The sequence below is a fragment of the Rhagoletis zephyria genome, unplaced genomic scaffold (genome assembly GCF_001687245.7).
Source record: "Rhagoletis zephyria isolate East Lansing unplaced genomic scaffold, Rhagoletis_zephyria_1.1 Rzeph_scaffold_00096, whole genome shotgun sequence".
In the NCBI taxonomy this organism is placed as follows: Eukaryota; Metazoa; Arthropoda; class Insecta; order Diptera; family Tephritidae; genus Rhagoletis; species Rhagoletis zephyria.
This window is the reverse complement of record NW_016157180.1, coordinates 265585-287158: the sequence shown is the minus strand read 5'-3', so window position 1 is coordinate 287158 and position 21574 is coordinate 265585. Positions and strand designations below refer to the sequence as shown.

Below are 21574 nucleotides of genomic sequence, written 5' to 3'. Positions count from 1 at the left end.
GACGGACAGACGGACGGACAGACAGACATGGCTTAATCGATTTCTTTTTTCATCCTGATCATTTATGTATACATTTGTCTATATCTATCTCGATTCGTTTTGGCTGTTACAAACAACCGTTATGTGAACAAAATTAATATACCCTTGTGCACAAGTGCGCTCGGGTATAATGAATCATTCCATCGCCAGACTAGGATTCTGCAATCGTAACGCAGTGTAATTGAACACTAGATTTTTTAATCATTTGGATGAGTATTTTCAGACAACTAATACATGTTATCTATTCGTCTTTTCTTCATTTAGTGTCCACAGTTACCTCTGACGACGATTCGGACTCCGGCAACGATATTGAAATATCAGTGAGTATCTTATTGAATTTATGATATTTTTTTTAAATAAAATTCCTACAAATGTCCTTCCCTCACAAAGACGGCCGAGACCGTTGAATCGCTGGTGTGTCAATTGATGGAGAAACAGCGCCTATCCCGTCAAGCTGCGCTAGTCAAACAGCTGGACTGTGGTTGTGGTGATGCCTCGTGTGCCGACGGCAAAACTTGCTCGCATCCAGTTATGCGGCGGCCAGCATTATTGAAGTCGGTGAGCAGCGAGAAGCGACTCAGCCTTAGCGATAGCTACGGGCAGGGGGCAAGCGGCAGTACACCGAACATTGTAGTTGGACAGAAGGTGGATAAAAAAAAAAAAAAAAATAGGATTAATTTTACATTTTATAATACTGCTTTCTTTTCCCTTTTCCGCACCAGCTTTATTCGCGTTGGTCGGAACGCCGTCTGCGCGACGCAGGCGAACAGCAGCACCATCATCAATATCAGCACACACACCACATACAACAGCAGACTCTGCCACAAGAATCGGCGATAAAATTCCAAATCATTCCACCACAACACAACGAACAACAACAACAACAGGCTTCCTATCAGCAACAACAACAGCATTATCGCCAGCAGCTGGCTGCACGTAACAGTATGCTAATGCAACAACAACAGCAGCAACTACAACACCATCAACAGCAGCAACAGCAACAACAACAACAACAGCAACAGCAGCAGCAATCAAATTTCAATCAGAGCTCATCAACAATTTCCAACAGCAATCATAACAATCAATTAAATTTACAACGATTTGTAGCTAATCACGGCACTAACCACAATCACAATAACAATAGCAACAGCAACAACAATAATGGCAGCAGCAACACCAGCAGTAATAATAATGTCAGCAATGGCAATAATAATAATTCACATCGCTTGCAAATAACAAAAGCAACAATGGCAGCTACCCCGGCGGCAGCAGCAGCGGCAGTCATCGAGCAGCAAGGAGTTGGTGGTGGTATGGGCAGCGCAATGGCAGTGAATGAGGGTGAACTAATTGGAAATCCCAGCCACATGTCCGCAAATGCCCAACAGGCGAACACCCATAATACCGTTAACCGCAACAGTAGTGATGATGTAGGTGGTGGCAGTAGTCAATTAGTATTGACACCTCACCAGCAGCAACAACACCAACAACAAAATATCATAAATAATAATAGCAATTACAACTTCAATAAGCATCAACAGCTGCAACAACAACAACAAGATGCTTCCTCATCTTCAACTTCTTCCACACAACAGCAAGAATTCTACAATAGACTGCAGCAGCAACAGCAACAACAACAACAGAAACAAACAACGAATGACATAAATATGTCCTCCGTCACCACCAATTCTTCTACCCAATCTCAACAGCAACAACAGCAGCAGCTGCAACACCACCACTCCCATTCGCAATCACAAATGCACACACACCAACAGCGCCCTCATTCGCAATCGCAGTCACAACTAGCACAGCAACAACAACAATCAGCAAATACAACGACATTGAATATTTCCTCGACGACATTTTCATCGTCATCATCGCCATCAACGTCATCATTGTCGACAGTCGAACCGATGTGTATGTCGCCAGAGCATCAGCCTTCGACACCAGTAAGCCCGACCACTTTAGGTTTAAGTAGCAGTGGTGGCGATCCCTTGCAGCAGCATCAACATCAGCAGCAACAACAACAGCAACCGCACACACAACCGCACGATGGTACTTCTTCAATAGCGACACCTTCATCGTCGCCCATTTCGGGCCAGTCGATTATGAATGCTAATGTGGGTCATCATAAACAATCGGCCATTGGCGAAGCATTGGCTGCCGACACCGCAAGTGTCGTAGATGAAAATTTAATTGGCAAACATGCCAGTGAACTGAAGGAACCGAATGCGACGACGGTGGTGATTGCTGGCGATGCGGTAGAGGTTAGCTAATACTACTTTAATATTTACTTTTGGAATTTCTTATTCGCTTTAGTATTTTCTCCTCACATGCTACAACCGAAAAACTCACCTTCATTTCTATATTCGTATTGATTTCGATGTCCATATTCGGTTTTATTATTTTATTCTTATTTACAGTCACAATAAATCTCTTTTTTATATCATTTCCATATACATATTCAGCTTAGTTATTATTTTATTATTTTAGTATTCATATTCATATTCGTGATTATATTCATATTCGTGATTATATTCATATTCGTAATTATAGTCATATTTGTAATTGTAGTCATATTCGTAATTATATTCATATTCGTAATTATATTCATACTCGTATTCATATTCATATTCGTATTCATATTCATATTCGTATTCATATTCATATTCGTATTCATATTTATATTCATATTTGTATTCATACTCGTATTCATATTCACATTCATATTTGTATTCATACACATATTCGTATTCGTATTCATATTTGTATTCATACACATATTCGTATTCGTATTCATATTCATATTCGTATTTATATTCATATTCGTATTCGTATTCATATTCATATTCATATTCGTATTCATATTCATATTCGTATTCATATTCATATTCGTATTCATATTTGTGTTCATACTCGTATTCATATTCGCATTCATATTTGTATTCATACACATAATCGTATTTGTATTCATATTTGCATTGGTGTTTGTATTCATACCTATTCGTATTCATTTTGGTATTCATATTCATATTCGCATTAATATTCGTATTCATACTCCAATTCATATTCGTATTCATATTCGTATGGATATTCGTGTTCATATTCGTATTCATATTCGTATTCATATTCATATTCGTATTCGTATTTATAATCGTTCTCATTCTTCATATTAATTTTCGTATTCATATTCTAACATTTTCTCTCTTCTTTGTAGATGTCGTCGGGCAGTGATGTTGAACAAAATACGAATACTTCCAAAAACAACAACAACCACAACAATTGTAACGGCAACAATCAAGTAACAGAGTACAACAGCAACAGCGCTACAGAAGGTTGTGTAAATATTGGTGCTTCCAATGATGGTGCCACAGTAAACAATGTACAACACCAGCAACTACAAGAAAATTGTGAAACAGAACAACAGCAACAACAAACACATACAATTGACTTTGAATCGCTGGAATTGAGCAACAATGGTAATGCTATTGGTCAGCAACAGCAACAGCAACACCAACAACGACAACGACAACCAGCTTCACATTCCACGCACGATTTGAACGATTCATTGAGCTTCCTTAACGAGACACTCGATCTCTCACAGGAAGACATACAACGCACGCTTATAGCGAATATGCCTTTCGGTCCTACGAATGGGAAAATGACATCCTCAGCTGCTGCAGTAGCAGCGGCAGCTGCAGCAGCAGCGGCGGTGGAGGCTCAAATGCTCAGCTCCATAGATTTTTTGAGTGGTGATTGCGCAGCTCAAAGCGATGATGAGATCCTTGTACCAGGCGTTAGTTGTGAAGGTGACGATGAGGATGCTGACGATGTATTTGCCAACTTGGATGCTTTCGATATGTTAGTCGAATTCCCCGAATTGGATTTGGATGATAAGGAAGCGCTATCGAATACAGTGCAACAGCAGCATTTGCAACAGCAACAACACCAACAACAACTTGTGCAGCAGCAGCAACAACAACTTACGCAGCAGCAGCAACAACAGACCGAAGTGCATGGTGCATTAGTGCAGCAAAGCAACGGACAACTGCACTGCAGCGCTGACCTGGGAGGTGGCGCGAAGAAGCCATTAAGCATTTGTGATTTCAGTCCAGAGTGGGCATACACAGACGGCGGCGTAAAGGTGCTAGTGGTTGGTCCATGGACTGCAAATGCTACGTACACGCTGCTCTTCGATGCACAACCGGTGCCGACGCAGCTAATACAGGAGGGCGTACTGCGCTGCTACTGTCCACCGCACGAGGCCGGTTTCGCTGCGTTGCAAGTCTCTTGCAACAACTATGTAATCTCCGATACAGTGCTGTTCGAGTACAAGACGATGTTGTGTCAAGAGGCACCTTTAGATGCGCACACTAACGATTGTCTGTACAAGTTTACGCTGCTCAATCGATTGGCATTGATTGACGAGAAGATGCAAGTGAAAGTGGAGGCGTCAGCGACGCTGGTGAGTGCAATGGCAGCACAAACAATCTTATGAAAAGTAAATGTAATGATCTTATTTTTGTTCTTGTAGTTTGAACAACAAACACTTTCGCTGCACAAAAATTTCGAAGAGCAATTGGTCAGCTATTGTCAGCAGCTTATGAAACGCGCATGGCTGCAGAATGGCAGCAACTGGAGCGGTGGCTACAAAAGTATGACTTTATTACATTTGTCCGCGGCGCTTGGCTACTCTAAGCTGGTTTGTGCTTTGCTCAATTGGCGCGCTGAGAATCCGAATATCATACTAGAGACTGAGATCGATGCGCTGAGTCGAGATGTTTATGGTTATACACCATTGGTGGGTAGAAGTGTACTTTATGATTGTAAATGTGCAGTTTTTTAAATCTGTATATATTTATAGGCCTGGGCTTGTTCACGCAATCATATCGAAATGGCGAGTTTACTATATAAATGGAACCACAACGCTTTGAAAATCAAGGATAATGGGCAGCAAACGCCATTGGACATCGCTCATTTTAAAGGGTTCGTATTATTGGTTAAGCTTCATCTCCGAAGCGAAATATAAAAATTAAATTCTAATATAGAATTCGTGTTTTACGAAGAAAATTAAATAGTTTCAAGTACGCAATTTTTTGACAACTTTAAGAAAGCTCTTTTTATGAGCTTCTTTCGAACATTTTAGTAAACGAGCGATATGTAAATTAAATTTGCAGCTAATATATTTTTCTATCTCATAAACCATTTCTCGATGAACTCTTTCCTAATCGAAAAATTTTCCTCTCTTAGCCATAAAGCTCTCATGTCGGAAATTTATCGCCTAGAAGAGGAACGACTAAAACAAACTAAGAAGAGCACTTTTGGAAATTTATCGCTCAGTCTCAATAAATATTCCGTAAGTTCATTTAAACAATTTGTTTGTTAGCTTCATACTAAAGTTAGAATTTTTATTTAATTTTTCCAGCTAACTGATATACATTCAAAATCATTAAATGCCAACGAACAATTGTATAATGTCAAAGACAACGAACACGTATTCAATACTTTTGATGCTTTGGATATGCAACGCAGTCATGATGGTGTATTTTTGCGTCCTGTAGCTGTGGCAAGGTACGATCAATATGCTGAACTAATATTTAGAGCTATGAAAGCTAACTATAAGGCGTGTATGGTGACAATTTCGACATTTTAACAAGTGTTGGCTATTTTCCGTTTGTTTATTTAATGTTATTTTTTTATTTAATGCTTTTTATTTAGTGTTTATTATTATTTTTTAGCTCATCTAATCAAAACCGTACAGTTCAAAACTTCAAACTTTGCAAAAGGTTTAAGAAAAAATTCTAGGTATGCAGTTTGGTTGTACTTTATTGTACTTAAATTTAATGAGCTATAAAACTGCATACCCAAATTTTTTCTAAAAATTCTGATTAAAAAAATTAAAATTTTTATGCCACTTTCTCGAGTTTTCATAATTTTTGCACAATGCTTGAAATTCAGACTTACATGGCTTTTGTTAGATAGTGAGCAATACTTTCATAAAAAATTATAAGCATTAAATAAAAAAAATTAAATAAAGCCAAAACTTGTTATTCCCGTCACTGTATATGTACACTATTTTAGATTAAAATTTCCTAAATAAAAACTGTAAAACTCTTTTTCAGCAACCAAAGTCCACCGAATGCCAGTCGCTTTTCCAAACGCTCCTCCGTAGATAGTGGCATCAATATGGATATTCGCACCAAGCCAGGCAAATCCTTCAAGGACATAACCCGTATGCAAAGGTTAGTTGCGTATTGGTAGTATGTAAGTTTCTAAAATTGTATAAGAAATAATGACTATTGATTTAATTGAAAATGTTAAACATATTTCAGACTTGAAACATGTTTCTCTTAAACATAAAATAATTTGGAATTAATTGCTCAAAAGTTCGGAATGAAACTTGCGTAGTTTCCAATGTGTTTGCAAAAAGTGTACGCAAAAAAGTTTTATTAAAATTTTGTTTGCCGTTTACAGCTTCCTTTACCTGCTTATAGCTTTTTACTTCAAAATTCAAATAGTTGTCGGTAACGTGGACTATGAATTCATATGAATTTCTGGTGTTCCATTCTCTTTGGTTCGATTGTGAGAAAATTTTCAGTTACATGCCCGTAAAGGTTTGCAAGTTCGTTTTATCCGCCAGACGGCGCTGATATAAAATAATAGCAATCTCATCCATTATCTCCCTGTTAATATATACTTATGTGTACCTACTACCTGTTCTGTGGCCGAACCAAACGAAACCATAAATTCTCCTTATACGTAAATCCAGCCGAAGTCCACTAAAGTACGACTCCAGCCTCACCTAAAAAATATGTTGGCAATGTTATGAAGAAGTATTTTTTGACCGAAATAGAAATGTAAAAATGCAATAAAATAAAAACCACGTTTTTATAACAAAAGTGCAAGAACCAAAATAAACCAGTTGCGTAAACTTTCTATTTAGAAAATGTTATTTTATGAAAAAGTAGTGCACCCGATTGATTTCCCAAAAATGTATTCCTATTTCTCAAAAGTGCAATTTTGGCACCTTGTGTCATATTGAAGAATTATATGAGGGAATCTCTCGAGGGACTTGGTTTAGTGTTACTCCCTTCTCTCGTCAGAAAAAAACGCTAAAGCATATTTCTTGCATTTATTTCAATCAGTGGAGTTCCAGAAACAAGTACAATCAAAAATAAATTAACATTTTGAAAATTTTAACTTTAAAACGTTTATTTAGGCGAAAAAGTACCGAAGTTACTAATTTTGTTATTGCCACTAGAAAAAAACACAATTTTGTTTTAATAACTTTGGTAAGTTTTCAAATAAATTGTTCATATTAAAAGCAATGTAAGTTGGCATCCAATACAGCATATCTGTGAAGTTTCAAGGGTGTGCCACCAAATTAAAAAAAAATGCAGCATGCAGAATATTTGTCGCAGCTATTTTATATAGCGTTATCACAAAAAAGGGAAAACAGTTTAACATGTCAAGCGATCTTCATGAGCACATTAGTCACACTTCCACGACAGTCATATTGACGTAACCGAAACGACCCAGATTCATATTTTGCCAAGAACTGTGACTCCAGCATAAGCTCCAAAAACTCTTTGGGAAATTTACATGTTGATGATTGATGGCACTATTGTCGGCGCTTTTCGAAAAAATGTGTCTCTGCTTTTACTAAGCGAAATTTTGGTTCACTAAGATTTTCGGTTAAAGTGTTAAAGAGCCCCATATCGGAGGACAAACTATAAACAACATGAAATCCTTTAAAAAGCTAAAATTAGGATCAAATGCAAAATATTTTATTTGAAACTTAAAGCAAGCTAGTCATATCAGCTACATAAAATCTGTTAATTTAATAAAAAAAAAAATGATCACTTCTTCCGAAAACAAAATCTGCTACAAATCTTTTCTTTTCACTGCAGTTTCGATGCACATGACAATTTCAACTTGGCCGTAGAGTCATCTTTGGACACGCTGGCCACGACAAGTACAACGAATTCCCTGCTTTCGCCATCGCGCAAAATGGACTTTGCATTGTGTAAGTATACGGCAGCGCGGATAGCTGCTTCTACATATTTCACCTGTCATAGTATTTTTTCATACATATTTTTTTTTTGCGAAAAAAAAAAATATTTTGTAAATTTATTTCACCCATTCTTTTATTTCTTCTTAAAATCAAATTTCTGTTTCTTTAACTCAATTTGTACAAAATTAAATTTTATTTCAAAAATATGTTTTGTTTGTTTTTCCAATATTATCTGTACGTACCAATCTTTATGTGTATGTGCATATATCAGGCGAGGTATCAACTGGCGATTCAAGTCCCTTACCCGACAAAGATCACGATGATACATCAACGATCAATAATGATGATGTAAACGATGTGACTATAAATAATGAGAACGATGGTATTGTAGGTCAGTTTGTGTGTGCACTATATGCTCTGTCTCCTTATTTATACATACATACATACATATGTATGTGTATTACATGCATACATACATAAAAAGAAAGAAACAAAAAAATACATATATATAAAATACATATATATCTCTACTGTTTAGTATAACTAAGTATGCATATTTCTCTAGTACACCTGTGTGTACGGTAAATATGTATGTATGTACATATTTATATGGCACTCACTGCAGATGTGTATCGATTGTTGTTAACGTTATTAATTGTTGTTGTATAAATTGTTGGCGTAAATGAGTAAAAAATAAGCTGGAAAAGCGCTATGTCTAACAAGTAAACCTGGTGTAAATATTTATATATTAATAAATCGTTGGTAATTTGGTGTTTGAGTAATTGGTGTTTGTACATAACTAAAAACAAAAAAAAAAATAATAATAATTCGTAAATTGTTAAGTGTCCTAAAAGACAAAAGTGATTTCATACATATTTTAAGTACTAAAATCAAAAATCATAAAGCCTATAGCTGCGAAGAGCTCTGTAAATAATATTCAGGCAGCTTTTGGTTGATAAGTTTTTAGTTTTTGTTATTTTTTTTTTTAAATAATTTGATTTCACGCAACTGTCTGTATTAGTTACATACATGATTTGCATGTGGAATTTGTGAAAATTTTAAATTTGTATGTATTTCTGTAGTTGCTGAATTAGTTGGTGTATGCGTATAATTCATTTATACAGCCATACATACCTTAATACACTCTTCTCCTAAATGTTTAAAGTTGCTTATGTCGATGTATATATTACTACTAAACCTTCTTCAGAACGCAGTATATATCTTGGTATAAGATCTTCAAATTATGCTAACAGAAAGTAGCACTAATTCCATAGATCGTACGCAGGCATATTTGTTCGCATCAGATTACTGCCAGCTGTAGTATTTGTTCACAATTTATGTGATTGGTGTCTGCTTTGTAACCGTTTATACAATTCAGCTAATATCTTTCTATTGCCTTTTCATTTTCTAGGGGATTCTGATGCCAAAGTGCTCACCTTGGCCGAACATATTATTGCCGCCATGCCGGAGCGCATCAAGGTAAGAATATTTATACGATTTGCACTCGATTTCACTCCTCTAATTTCACTTATTTCTCACTTAGAATGAAGCCGATGAAATGATGGTGCTCGGCAGTCCACTAACTGAACCGCTCAACTCCGATTCACCGAGCTTAAATAATGGCTTCATGGACCCACTTGATTCGTTGCCCAATACACATTTTGAAAGCTTTGATTTCAATGATCACAGCTATCGTTATCATGATGTTAGCACACCTTGCTCTAGTCTAAGTCCTGCTAGTTCGGGCCCCTTACAGTCACCAGCCAGTTACTCGATACTCGGCGCTGATCCCTCGGTTAGCTCGCCAAGTCCACCGCCCTCAACAAAGCAGTTGACCGAATTTTTGCATGCCTCCAGCAGCAGTCAATATCCATTTGAGGCTGATTTTTCGAAGCTGACGTTAACTGGTACTCAATCTCATACGCTTATGGCTGCTGCAAATAAAGCATAACTATTTTTATTTTTTACTACTCCTACCCCATAGACACCGAACAACGCGAATTGTATGAAGCCGCCAAATGCATACAGAAGGCATATCGCTCTTATAAGGGCCGCCAAAAGTTAGAAGAGCAAAATAAGGAGCGTACTGCTGCCATTGTTATACAGAATTACTATCGTCGCTACAAGCAGTATGCCTACTATCGACAGATGACAAATGCGGCGCTTGTCATTCAGCATGGCTATCGTTCTTATTGTCGTAATAAACGTTTTAAGAAATCACAATCCTCCTCCATATCGACGGGCATTGAGTTGTCTGTGGGTAATAGTCCGAGCAGCCCAACTTCACAGTGTCTATCGAGTTTTTACGATCACTTCCGCAACGATCAACAGCAGCAGCAACAACACGAATATAATTCGCAGCCCAGCACACCTAAAGAGACTAGTCCGTCTGGTCCTCTGAAGTGAGTTGATTTTGGCAGTGTGTTTAAAATAGGGTTCTCTTTATTATTGTAATTTTTTTTTTATTTACAGACGTACTTACTCACAATCAACGCAAAATCAAGCTGCCAGAAAAATTCAACAGTTCATGAGACAATCACGGATTAAGTAAGTTCATCAACTAACTACGTGCCGGAAAAAGCACAGGGTTTTGCCCGACTTAGAACGCCACCAGAATTCGTATGCTGTATCAATTCTTGCAACATACGGAGACTTACTAACTAAGAACTAACTAAATAAGAAAATTTGTTCAGGCCCTAGGCCACATAGGGAGCATACCACAGGGCCTGTGGCCCATCTGCCTTCAGGGCTTCCACCTCGCGCAACAAGCCTTGATTCAACTGAGATTACTTGAGCGACACTTCAACTCTTCCGCCTTTGCTGTCTATGAAGCAAAAGTTAGAAGCGCACAAAGTGGCAAGCGTAAATGGAAGCCTTAATACTTTCCTACTTTACGTGCAACCTGACCCCTGCTTGGCACAGCACCACCACAACACTTAACGCCATAAACTCTCAAGTATCTCGGGAGCTTAACTGAAATGGCGAAAACCGCTGACAGCATCCCAAGCTACTGGAAAGCATTGAGACATTATCTCCCCCACAGGAATTATAAGGGTTAAGCACACTTTTGAGATCAAACTTCGAAGCCAAGTATAACTAAATAAGGGCTTCCACGGGGTGGTGTCTCTTCCCAAATACTATTTTACTTCCACATCTCGAAGCTTCTCGACCAGAGTGGGGTTTACTGATCTCAAACGTTGACAACTGCTCGATATGGCATCCGGCAATGGAGTTGAGGGCCTGCGTTATTCTCGATTCTTCCCTGATTTGAACTGAGTTTGCTATAGCTTAAAATAAAATTAAGAGACTTTCTTTTTAAAATTTTTTTATCCCTTTACAGGCTTTGTGTCCAATTAAACACTTATATTTAGTTTAGGCCCTAAAATAAATACGTAAAACTCCTCACGTTGTGGAGCAAATACATTGCTCCAAGGGTATTCTCTTGATGTCTTTACTTAATTTGTTGTATAAACTGTTCTATATTCTATACTCATTGTTCTAAAACCATTAAATATCCCGCTACATAAGCCAATATTAATCTATATTTGTAAAATATTCCACGCAAGCATTTGGGATGGAAATTTAACAGCCTTGGTAAGGTCTTGGTTTTGAAAATTTAATTAATATATTTATTTTGGCAAATTCAGCACTTAATTTTTTTTTGTATATAATAAATCATTTATTATTATTTTTTTTTTTGCTCTTAGACTGCAGAGAGAACGAGCCGAAAAAGAGAAGCTGGTGCACCAACGCAGGGCGGAATACCTTCAAAGCTTGCAGTATCAAGGACAACCGGAAATTGTCTGCCAAATCGAAAGAAAGTAAGTAATGTTATTGATTTTGAAATGCATAAGTATATATAGTACTCTATATGAAGTTGCTTCCTTATATATATAACGTACTTGAGAGAATAGTAGATAAGTTAGATGGCAAAGCTGAGGGAGGCTGCATGTAATACACATGTAATTGTTAGGTAAGACGCTGGTTGCTCAAAATGATGTTCCCTAGGCAGCTTATGTTCACGCCAGTGAGTTCCCGCAAAAACAGGGTAGCTGAAAGTAAATAATTAGACATTTCCACCTATTCGTTGTACAAATGCTCTACCTAATTTGTAAGTATGTAATAAGTGGCGTACGGCAGGGAGGTTGAGCATTCCCGGATGAGCTTCGATTGCACCACAAGCGATCCTGGGCCCCGATTGCTGCTGGCTGTCGTGATAGATATTTACCCTTCTAACCGCTGTTACACTCATAGGCATCCAGTCGACATGGCGAAAATCCGGAAGATTAAATTTTAAATTAACGGAGAGTTCTTGACTGAATACAGTTTCTCCAACTCTACCATCCAATTTCGATGCCTCCGTGAATATGTTGATTGTACCTCTGTTTCAGAGTCTTCATTCACCCGTTAGGTGAATGTACGCGTTAATCCGTTGCTTCAGGCATACAATAAAAATTTTGAAACAGCGATGAGTGCTCTGGTGACAGACTTATAGATAGATACCCAGTTTGATCCTAAAGAGTTCAGAGTGCTCCATTGTTGTTGTTGTTGTAACAGTATACAAATACCCCAAAGAGTTTTTGATGCTGAGTTTAGAGTCCTTGGCCAGATATACATATACATTTTAAATCTGGGTCGTTCCGGTTACGCAGAACCTACTCCATCGTTGACCAGTCCAGGTTTGCCTTCCCCGATGGCATACTCAGCGGACATGAGCTTTCGATGGCGTTCTTGCACTCCAGTGTGAACTTTTTCATCAAATCATTAGTCGATCTTTCGGCAGGACTAAAGCTCTACTAAGGGGTCTCTAAGAGTAGCGCTTTCAGTAGAATGCCAAGGACTTTGTAGTCGAAAGTACGATATATGAGAGACGGGCGATACTTCTTGCTCTAAAAAAAACTGGGGACCCAATTCCATTGAAATATATATATTTATAGAAGATAGAATACAGATCGGCAAAGGGCACTTCCTTCTACGCGTTCAGCTTTATATACATTTTGCTTTGATGTGCATTGGGTAACTAAAAACCCGCTCTGCCGATTAAAAGCGCTCTCTGTCCATTAAAAGCTTTTTCTGCACATTTCTATTTATAAAAAAATATTAAAAATATCCACGGATTCAATTTAGCTTTAATAATCTTAGTTTAAATAAATCTACTTTTATTTTATTTTTTAGTGAAATGCCAGTGCAAACTATTACAAATGAGCTTCTCAACCAAAACAACACAAACCGCAACTGCAATAATAGTAGCAACAATGCTTTCAACTTCAATTTGAGTCAAAATCAGCAATGAGTGGAAAAGGAAATTAAATTGGGCGAAATGGTGAAAACTTTATTTTGCGCGAGGAAGTTTTTGTGCAACATATGAATGCTTCTTTGGCTTCGCTTGGAGTTTACATGAAAGAGTTATAAGCAAGAGCGAAAGCGCTTTTCTACAAAGGAAAGTTCTTTAAGAAATTAAAGCTCTATTTGGAAGTTAAAGCTTCTCTCATGAGTGAAAGCGCCTTTTACATGGAAAAGCTATGTTTACTAGTGAAAGATGTTTTCCGAATGTTAAAACTCGTATCCATTGGCGAAAGCTCTTTTTGCAAGTGAAAGCTTTTTTCGTTAGTGAATGCTCTTTGGTAATGTTAAAGTTTCGGCGTATGAATGAGAGTATGACACTGCATTGCTTGACACTACTCAACATTTACCAACCATGTAGAACAGAATTGACTCGTAAAAATACTTATATGCTTATATACAATACACATTGAAATACATACATATATTGGTATTGTTTATATATACTATATATACCTAGGTACTTACACTTATATGTACATACATATATGACATATATGACATACATGCGTATATGCATATAATTAAAAGCAAAATATATATAAACTTCGACTAATTGTAAATCTTTACATAAATAGCTTTATTAAACTGAGTGAAACTTTCTATTCGAAACTTTTTGAATTAGAATTGTAGTACATATGTACGTACACACATACATACATATTTATAATTTGTTATATTGTATTTTATTACTACTAAAGAGACAAAGTACTGTACATTTTATGTGAATTTTTTAATTTATACTTTCGCTATTGCACGGTTCTGTAGAAAACTTAGCATTTTCTTCTTTGATAAAGCAGTTCCAAAACTGAATTTAAACGAACATTTTTATTAAAAGAAAAAACTATATATAGATATATATACTATATTGAAAATGTTGAAGTAAAAGTTTAATGATGAAGTTGAAGAAAAGAAAAAGAAAAACGTTTCATATTTAATACAATTTATGCACCCAAAAAAATTAAACTTTTTTGCCTTCTAAATATATTTATATATAAGTAAGCAAGTAACTACTAACAACTAACTTACTTAACTATTTAAAGCTATTAACTACTTATGTAGCAAGAATTTAAACAACAACATTTGAGAACATCAAAACAACAAACACTTTTTACGAATTGTAGGAGTTTTTTCTCTTTTCTAATAATTAAGCAGTCAGTCGTTTTAAGGTATAAGGAACACTTTTTATTAATACATAAGTACGTACGTATATATCTACCCCAAAAGTATGCAATACATTTTAAAAAGGAAACAAATTGAATGGTAAATGTTACTTAGTTTCTATTTTTTGACGTTTTTTTCTATTTTCACTCTACTTATTGTTAGTTGATGAAGAAATTAAGTAAAAGAAAAATACACTAGTAATGGTGCAACTTGAATTTAAAGAATTTCAAACTTAAAATTAATTCGCAACACTAAAAGAACTTATTAATGGAGCCTTTGAAACTAAATGAAAATAAACGAAAAATAAAAGTAAAACTTAAAATAAAAAAAATAACTGGTACTATTTTAGCGGAAATTAATATAAAAAAATATATAAAAAAATTATTAAATGAATTTAAGTAAAACGAAAATTATAAACTTAATCATACCACTTGTAAACTTTTAAAACACTTGTAGTAAATGAGAGCGCTATTTATATTGTACACATATATGTAGGTATGTGTATAAAAATGTGCAACTAATCAAGTAAATAGTGTAAAATAATTTTAATTATAAAAATTATTCAACTCTTTTAGGATAGTTGCAAGGCGAACTAGAGCGCATTTTCCAAATACGTCATTGCATTACTTAACGCAGCTTCCAAAAATAAAAAATAAAAATACAAAAAATTTAAATTTAAAGTACCAAGAATAAAGGTTCGTTTTTTAAAAACAACTATATATTCTACACCAAAACTTACTAGTCTAGTTATTTAAAAAAAGTTTATGTTTTTAAAATTTTGAAAACAAAAACCAAAACAACTGAAACTCTATTAACTTACATACTATATATTAATTATTTAGAATTTGCTATGATTTCTAAAATCACAACTAAGCAACTGAACTTAAACTAAATCTTAAAAGTTAAATTTTACTACATACATACACACATATATTTGAATTTTTACTAATGTAAGCTCCATCAAAAGCCTTCACTTGACAGCAGGGTTTGTTAAGATTCCAAGAAAGTGCTTAACTAAATGCAAAGTACATATATACTTGTACTGAGTTAAAAAAAAGGGAGCAGAAAGTGTAATTAAAAGTTAGTTTTGTCCCTGTACGCTGCAACATAAGGAATTGAGTTGAAATGCATTGAATTGAATTGAGAATCAAAAGTATTCTTGGAAACTAAATTAAATTAATTAAGTTTTTAATAAATAAAAAGAGCAAACAATGCTTTTAAATTACGAGTAAACTTTTATTTTTAAATATGATTACATATTTTCCTTCCCTATTTATTAAATTATATATCACTTATTCCTATTACCTTATGTATGTAAATAAATTTAGCGCTTAAACATATAAAAGCGAAAGAGCAAACACATTAATATTATTATGCTAAATAATAAATAAACCATATACAATAAACAATAACTAAATTAACTTTAACTTTTTATTACTAGTTTTTAAGTAATTTTCGATAATCTTCACACTCACGCTATACTGAACTATTTAAGCTTTAGCGGCAAAACAAAAACAAAAACACTACAATATATGAACACATAAACCATAGTTTACTGTACTTATTGAAACATTTATGTATGTAAAAGAAACTAAATCGAAATATTATAATATTGTAGTTAACAATTGAATTTTCTACAACGTTTAAATTAAACATCTTTTGCACCTACATTTCGAAATAAATCAATATTGCATATATACATACATATGTATGTCTGGAAGTAGCACTGAAAACTTAACAAACTATACAACTATGTATTAAAGTGCTCATTAATCACACAGAAAACTTGAAATATATTTAACTATGTAGTTTATTTTACTTAACAATTTATGAGAACTAAATACAAATTTCGAATGTAATTGTACACAAATTGTTACTGCGGCATTGTTTAATAAAGTTTAAATTATATGAACATATAAAGAAACAAACACACAAGCAGTGTTGAGCATCTGAAAATAGGAAATTAAAGCCGTATACCTTTAATATATATATAACAGTAGAAGTCGAGAGCAGCATCTGAATTTTAGAAACCGCTAAGCTGGCTTCCGAACGCTATAAACCACTAAGTGGGTAACAGATGTACCTAAAAATATGCCACATGTAAATCTGGGTGTGCAATATGTCCGCAAATATTAAAGTCATCTATCGATTAGAGAATGATTTGGGGGCTAGTCCTATCCCTAGAGCACGGCAAAAAAAAAACAGGCACAATTCTCCACTCGAGAAAATGGCTCTTTTCAAATCGAATTGTAGTTCTCTAAAGCAATGTTGGTCACTTCATAGGCATGCGTGCCTAAGCTTTTAAAAGCTCTTTGTCCAACTTGTACACGGCAGGCACAAAATAAAAATTATCTGGTAAGAAAATTACATTTTTTAATTCTAGTAATTAAAAATTCTCTAAAGAGACCGCGTTTATAGTACTTAAACCGCATGAATAGTGGCTGATACCGTTCTTCGGGAGATGTTGCAGATATTAAGTTATTCGCTTTATTCATTTATAGCAGTGATGCGCAGGAGAGCTTTTACTCTAAAAGCGCCTATACAAAATGTATGGAAAGCTTAAAAGAGCTTTGCCCGCAGGCAAGGCCGTGCCCATCAGTCATTTATAGCTAAATATTTAGGTGCCGAGATAATACAGGGAGATTCAGGCTAAGTTAGTTTAAAGGCTTTTGTAATACAATGGAAAGACAGTAGGCAAGATAGTTTGAAACATTTTGTTTGTTTTTTTTTTGCACGAAAGTCTTACAAAAAAAGGCTCCTTTGCCGTACGTACGTATTGTACGTAATTTTCTTCGAGCTACTCCAACAGGCGCAACTTCCGGGTGAGCAAAGCGATGGCGTGTCATCTGATTGATCCAAGGTTTAATTTAATTTTCTTTTGGTTTTTAACTGTTGCTGTAAAAAGAAAATATTTATAACTTCAATTAAATTCTTGCGCTGACGACACACAATCAGTTTTGTGTAATGGCCCGGTTAGACATTTTTTTTATTTTTTATTTATTTTTTAGATTTCATTGCCAGAAAGAGAAAAATATTTTTTTTTAATTTCATTTAATTTTTAGATTTTTTATTTAAATTTTTCTTTTTTTCTTTTGATGTTAATGTTTTAAAAAGAAAAATATATTTTTTTATTTAATTTAATTTTTAGAAACTTATTTATTGCCCCTTTTTCAGTTTTATTATTATTTTTAATTAAATTTTCTTTTAAAAGTCAAGATTCGCACATATATTATTTGAAAAAAGAAAAAAAATTGTATTTAATTTTATTTTTAGAAACTTATTTTTTATATTTTTCTCCTTTCTAATTTAATTTTCTTTTAATTTTTAGATGTTATTTATTAAAAAAACATATTTTTTAATATCATTTAGTTTTTAGAAACTTATTTAATTTTTTTCTTTGTTTTCAATAAATTTTTTTGTGTTTTTATTTTTTATTTCAATTCAATGTTGTTGAATTAGTAGTTTCTATTGTTTTAAAAAGATGCACATTTTTTGTTTAATTTTATTTAAAGTTTTTTTTTTTAATCCAACAATCATTTTTTTTTAATATCAGTTGGAGGTACGGCTTTTTATCTTATTAAAAACAGATGAAAATATATTATTTTCCCAAAATAGAAACTCATTTTATTAGTTTTTCCTTTTTTAATTTTATTTTCAGTTTTTATTGTTTAAAAAAACAATACATATATTTTTTTTTAATTTTCTTTGATTTTTAGAAAATTTGCTAAGACTTACTCGTTAGCAGATCTTTCAAGTAGTCTTTCGAATGGCAAAAAAGATCTTTCAACATAGTTGGCGCAATTTAAAATTGTTTTGCGAAATACTTTCTTTCGATAGACTATGGTGAGTTGAGAGACAGTTGCCAGAATTGCCCTGTTAGCGAAGCATTTTCTAGAATTCCAATACCCATGATCCAGATTTATTAGCTTTGTTGACCGGATGTTGTAAACATTTAGGTGCTAATTTGGCTTTTGGTTCCGTTTCTTATTTATTACCTGAATAATTTGGTTAATATAGACTCAACCAGATTTGAATTTCAGGAAGTAATTCTCCAAAAAAGTTATAATTTTTTTAATTAACGTTTAACGTATTGTGTGCATTAGAGCTTCCTTATTTACAAATTCTTACCGCCGGTTTCACCAACAATTTAAATGGAAAACGATTTCTTATTATCTGTTAATTTTCATACAAAATTCAAAAAATTAAAATAAATTTTTTACTTAAATTGCTTTCGTGAAATTTGCTGTTAATTCTAAATTATAATCGCAGTGAGTCTAGTTAATTACATCAAATTGTACTAGTTATCGAACAACCGTGGTTATTTGCTGACCAAGTTGAAGCCGATTAGTAATCAATTTAGGCATGCTAGGCTATGGGATGTCCGAGAGACTATTACCACTGGTACCATAATTAAAATTTGCGCTCTAGTCACGCCACAGAGGGTGTTGAGTGCAATCGTTTTCCGAGAGTCGAGTAATATCGAAAATTTTATGGCATTTTCGACTGAAATTTCGACTGGAATAGTGTATTAAAATGAAAAAGCAATGGAAGCACTGGATAGTTTTCGACAATTTTCGTCGTCTATTTATTTCAGCACAATAGTTGGCATTGTTGAGTCGTAAAATTGGGTCTAATTTGTGACCTACGCAATGAAACTGAATACTAGGACGTATTTTCTTATTAGGGCTCTAGTCTGTCAACCAATTGTTGTTGTTGCGATTTTAGCGGCTCAGTTAGCCAGCTAGACGGGTTATGCCATTACAAAACTGTTGGCAATGTCGTAGGTGAATGTCGTTCAAGGTCTTTCTGTATACTGTCGGATGTAATATCGTTTTAATATACGAGTAAATTTGGAGCTCGCCCATTAATTCGTGTAACTCTCTTCTGACGTGCCTGGGGACGTCTCTGCTTTAAGAAGGTGTCAGATTGGGTGTGTAGAGCAAGTTTCATCCCAGTTATGAAGTCAGAAAGGTGGTACAATCGTCTCCAAGCTCAACTAACGATAGGCCTAGGCAATGTTCTGTTTCGATATTAGCTGAGTGTGTATAAGGGGGCAAGCCGGACCTAAGTTGAATAAGTTGGTTCCTGCCGTGTTGGGTCTAACCTTGTTAAGATTGGTGAACCCTATATTTAATCACGGATCATCAATTCCATTGTCGGACAGCAATATCGAATCAGCGAATGCTGTATTTCAGGGAGATGCCGATCACTTACCGCCACACGCTTTATTGTCGTCCGCTGCAATTCTGGGTACATAGAGATTTATTCTTCTCGCTGAGCGTGGAAAGTTCTACGACTGAACAGCGCGTTAAAATTTTTTTAAAGAACGAATCTTCGGTAGCCGCTTTTCGCTTGTTTCGCGGAGGTTCTGGTCAACATAATCGTCCATCCCTGCCTGCAATCAGCAATTCAGTGAGGAAATCTGAAGAGACTGGATCGGTAATAGACACCGTATGTTTGTGCATCGTCCTTTTTGGGAAAGTGTTGACGTACACCTGAATATTTCGATCCCGCTCCGAGCTCAAAATTCTCTGCGCTATGCTGTTAATGACTTTTTTGCTTGAAATTGGAGATCTTTTCTCCATCTTATTCCATCAAATTGCATCGCAAAAAACCACCCACGATGAAATTATCGCAGTCCTTAGCCAAAAGTTTTTAAAATTAATTGTTTTTTTTTTTCTTTTTGGTTTTTGTTAATCTAGCAATTATTATGTTTTTTGTTAAGTCAGGGAAGGATTCCGTGTTTGTACTTTTAAACCTCGAAGCTCTAGGATTTAAAAAATGTTATCGAACTCAATAGCCTACTTCGTTTTAATTTTGTTTTGGATTTGGTATATCGATATTATTTGATTGCTGATGTGTACCTCTTTGCTGGGAAGCTCAACCTAAGATGTCCAAAGTATTTTCTTTTACCTTATGTAGGTAATTTCAGTTTTGCCATTTAAAGCAGCGAAATGAGCAAGGGGAATACAAGTGGTCTAGGAGGAGGTGTTAAACAGATAAAAATGTAAAGAGTTTACATAAAGCAAAAAATCACACAACCTGTAAAAAGTAAATTGAAAAAAATATATATATATAATCTAGAACTGTAGCAGTACGACTGTTGTTTAAATATTTAAGAACAGAGAAAGAACAGCGTAACATTTGATGTAGCGAAGTAAATTTTTGGCATTGTTTTCGTCCGTCCACGTTGTTAGCTTTCATAAAATAAACAATAATTAAATAAAAATAGAAAATATATAAAAATTACTAAAGATCCTAAAATAAAAGGAAGTTTAAAAATGTATGTAATTTAAACAGTTAAAAAATGTAAAAGCAGTTCAGAAATCAGAGTGGCAATTGAAGTGAACCCTTAAATGCATTGTTGAAACTTTAAAAAATGTATGCAATATTTATGTTCGAACAAATTACATCACAGAAAATATTCAAACACTATAACAGAAGCAAAAATGCTCATTATTAAAGTTTTTCAAAAATATTATCAAAGGTACATGTATGAGAACTAACAAAAAATTTGAAAACAAATTACCAATGCGTAGGAATTACGGCTGAAAATTTTACTTTTCTGTGCACGGAATGAATTACTTGCGAACTTTCTTACTAACTAATGCGCACAAACACACAGTTACCTAATGCGTATTTGTGTTTTTTTTTTTAAATACACACACTTACATACCTACATGGATAAAACCAAAAAAGCGTAAACCAAAATTATAAACAAATGTTAATGCAAATACTTAAGTACTATTTACATAAACCATCCCCGCTGCTGTTGATTATGAAGATCAAGCTACTGTAGAATGCCGTTCAATATTCACATGCAACCAAGATTTTATTAAAAATTTAAAGAAAATTAGAATTTTGCATGTAGGTAATAGTTTAGTGTTTTCATTAATTCAAGCTTTATAACTACCTAACTCGCCTGACTTAGAAATTTTGCATAGACAGCCTAGACATCGCAACCTAATATCTACGTAACAAACATTTTGGATTGACAATCAAAATTAGAAAGCACAA

General features: G+C 34.6%; 1 protein-coding gene across 1 annotated transcript in view; it reads left to right on the top strand.

The window, feature by feature from the left end:
- The window catches only part of Camta (Calmodulin-binding transcription activator), a 151564-nt gene extending 137253 nt beyond the window's left edge, over positions 1-14311 (top strand). Inside the window, 17 exon segments of the mRNA XM_017632160.1 lie at positions 304-359; positions 430-684; positions 762-2303; positions 3254-4501; positions 4571-4837; positions 4901-5022; positions 5287-5392; positions 5462-5607; positions 6159-6278; positions 7947-8062; positions 8322-8441; positions 9462-9529; positions 9594-9957; positions 10035-10452; positions 10523-10597; positions 11758-11871; positions 13226-14311. Coding sequence (XP_017487649.1) covers positions 304-359; positions 430-684; positions 762-2303; positions 3254-4501; positions 4571-4837; positions 4901-5022; positions 5287-5392; positions 5462-5607; positions 6159-6278; positions 7947-8062; positions 8322-8441; positions 9462-9529; positions 9594-9957; positions 10035-10452; positions 10523-10597; positions 11758-11871; positions 13226-13343 — 5255 coding nt within the window. The 3' untranslated portion in view covers positions 13344-14311.
- The last annotated feature ends 7263 nt before the right edge of the window (positions 14312-21574 follow it).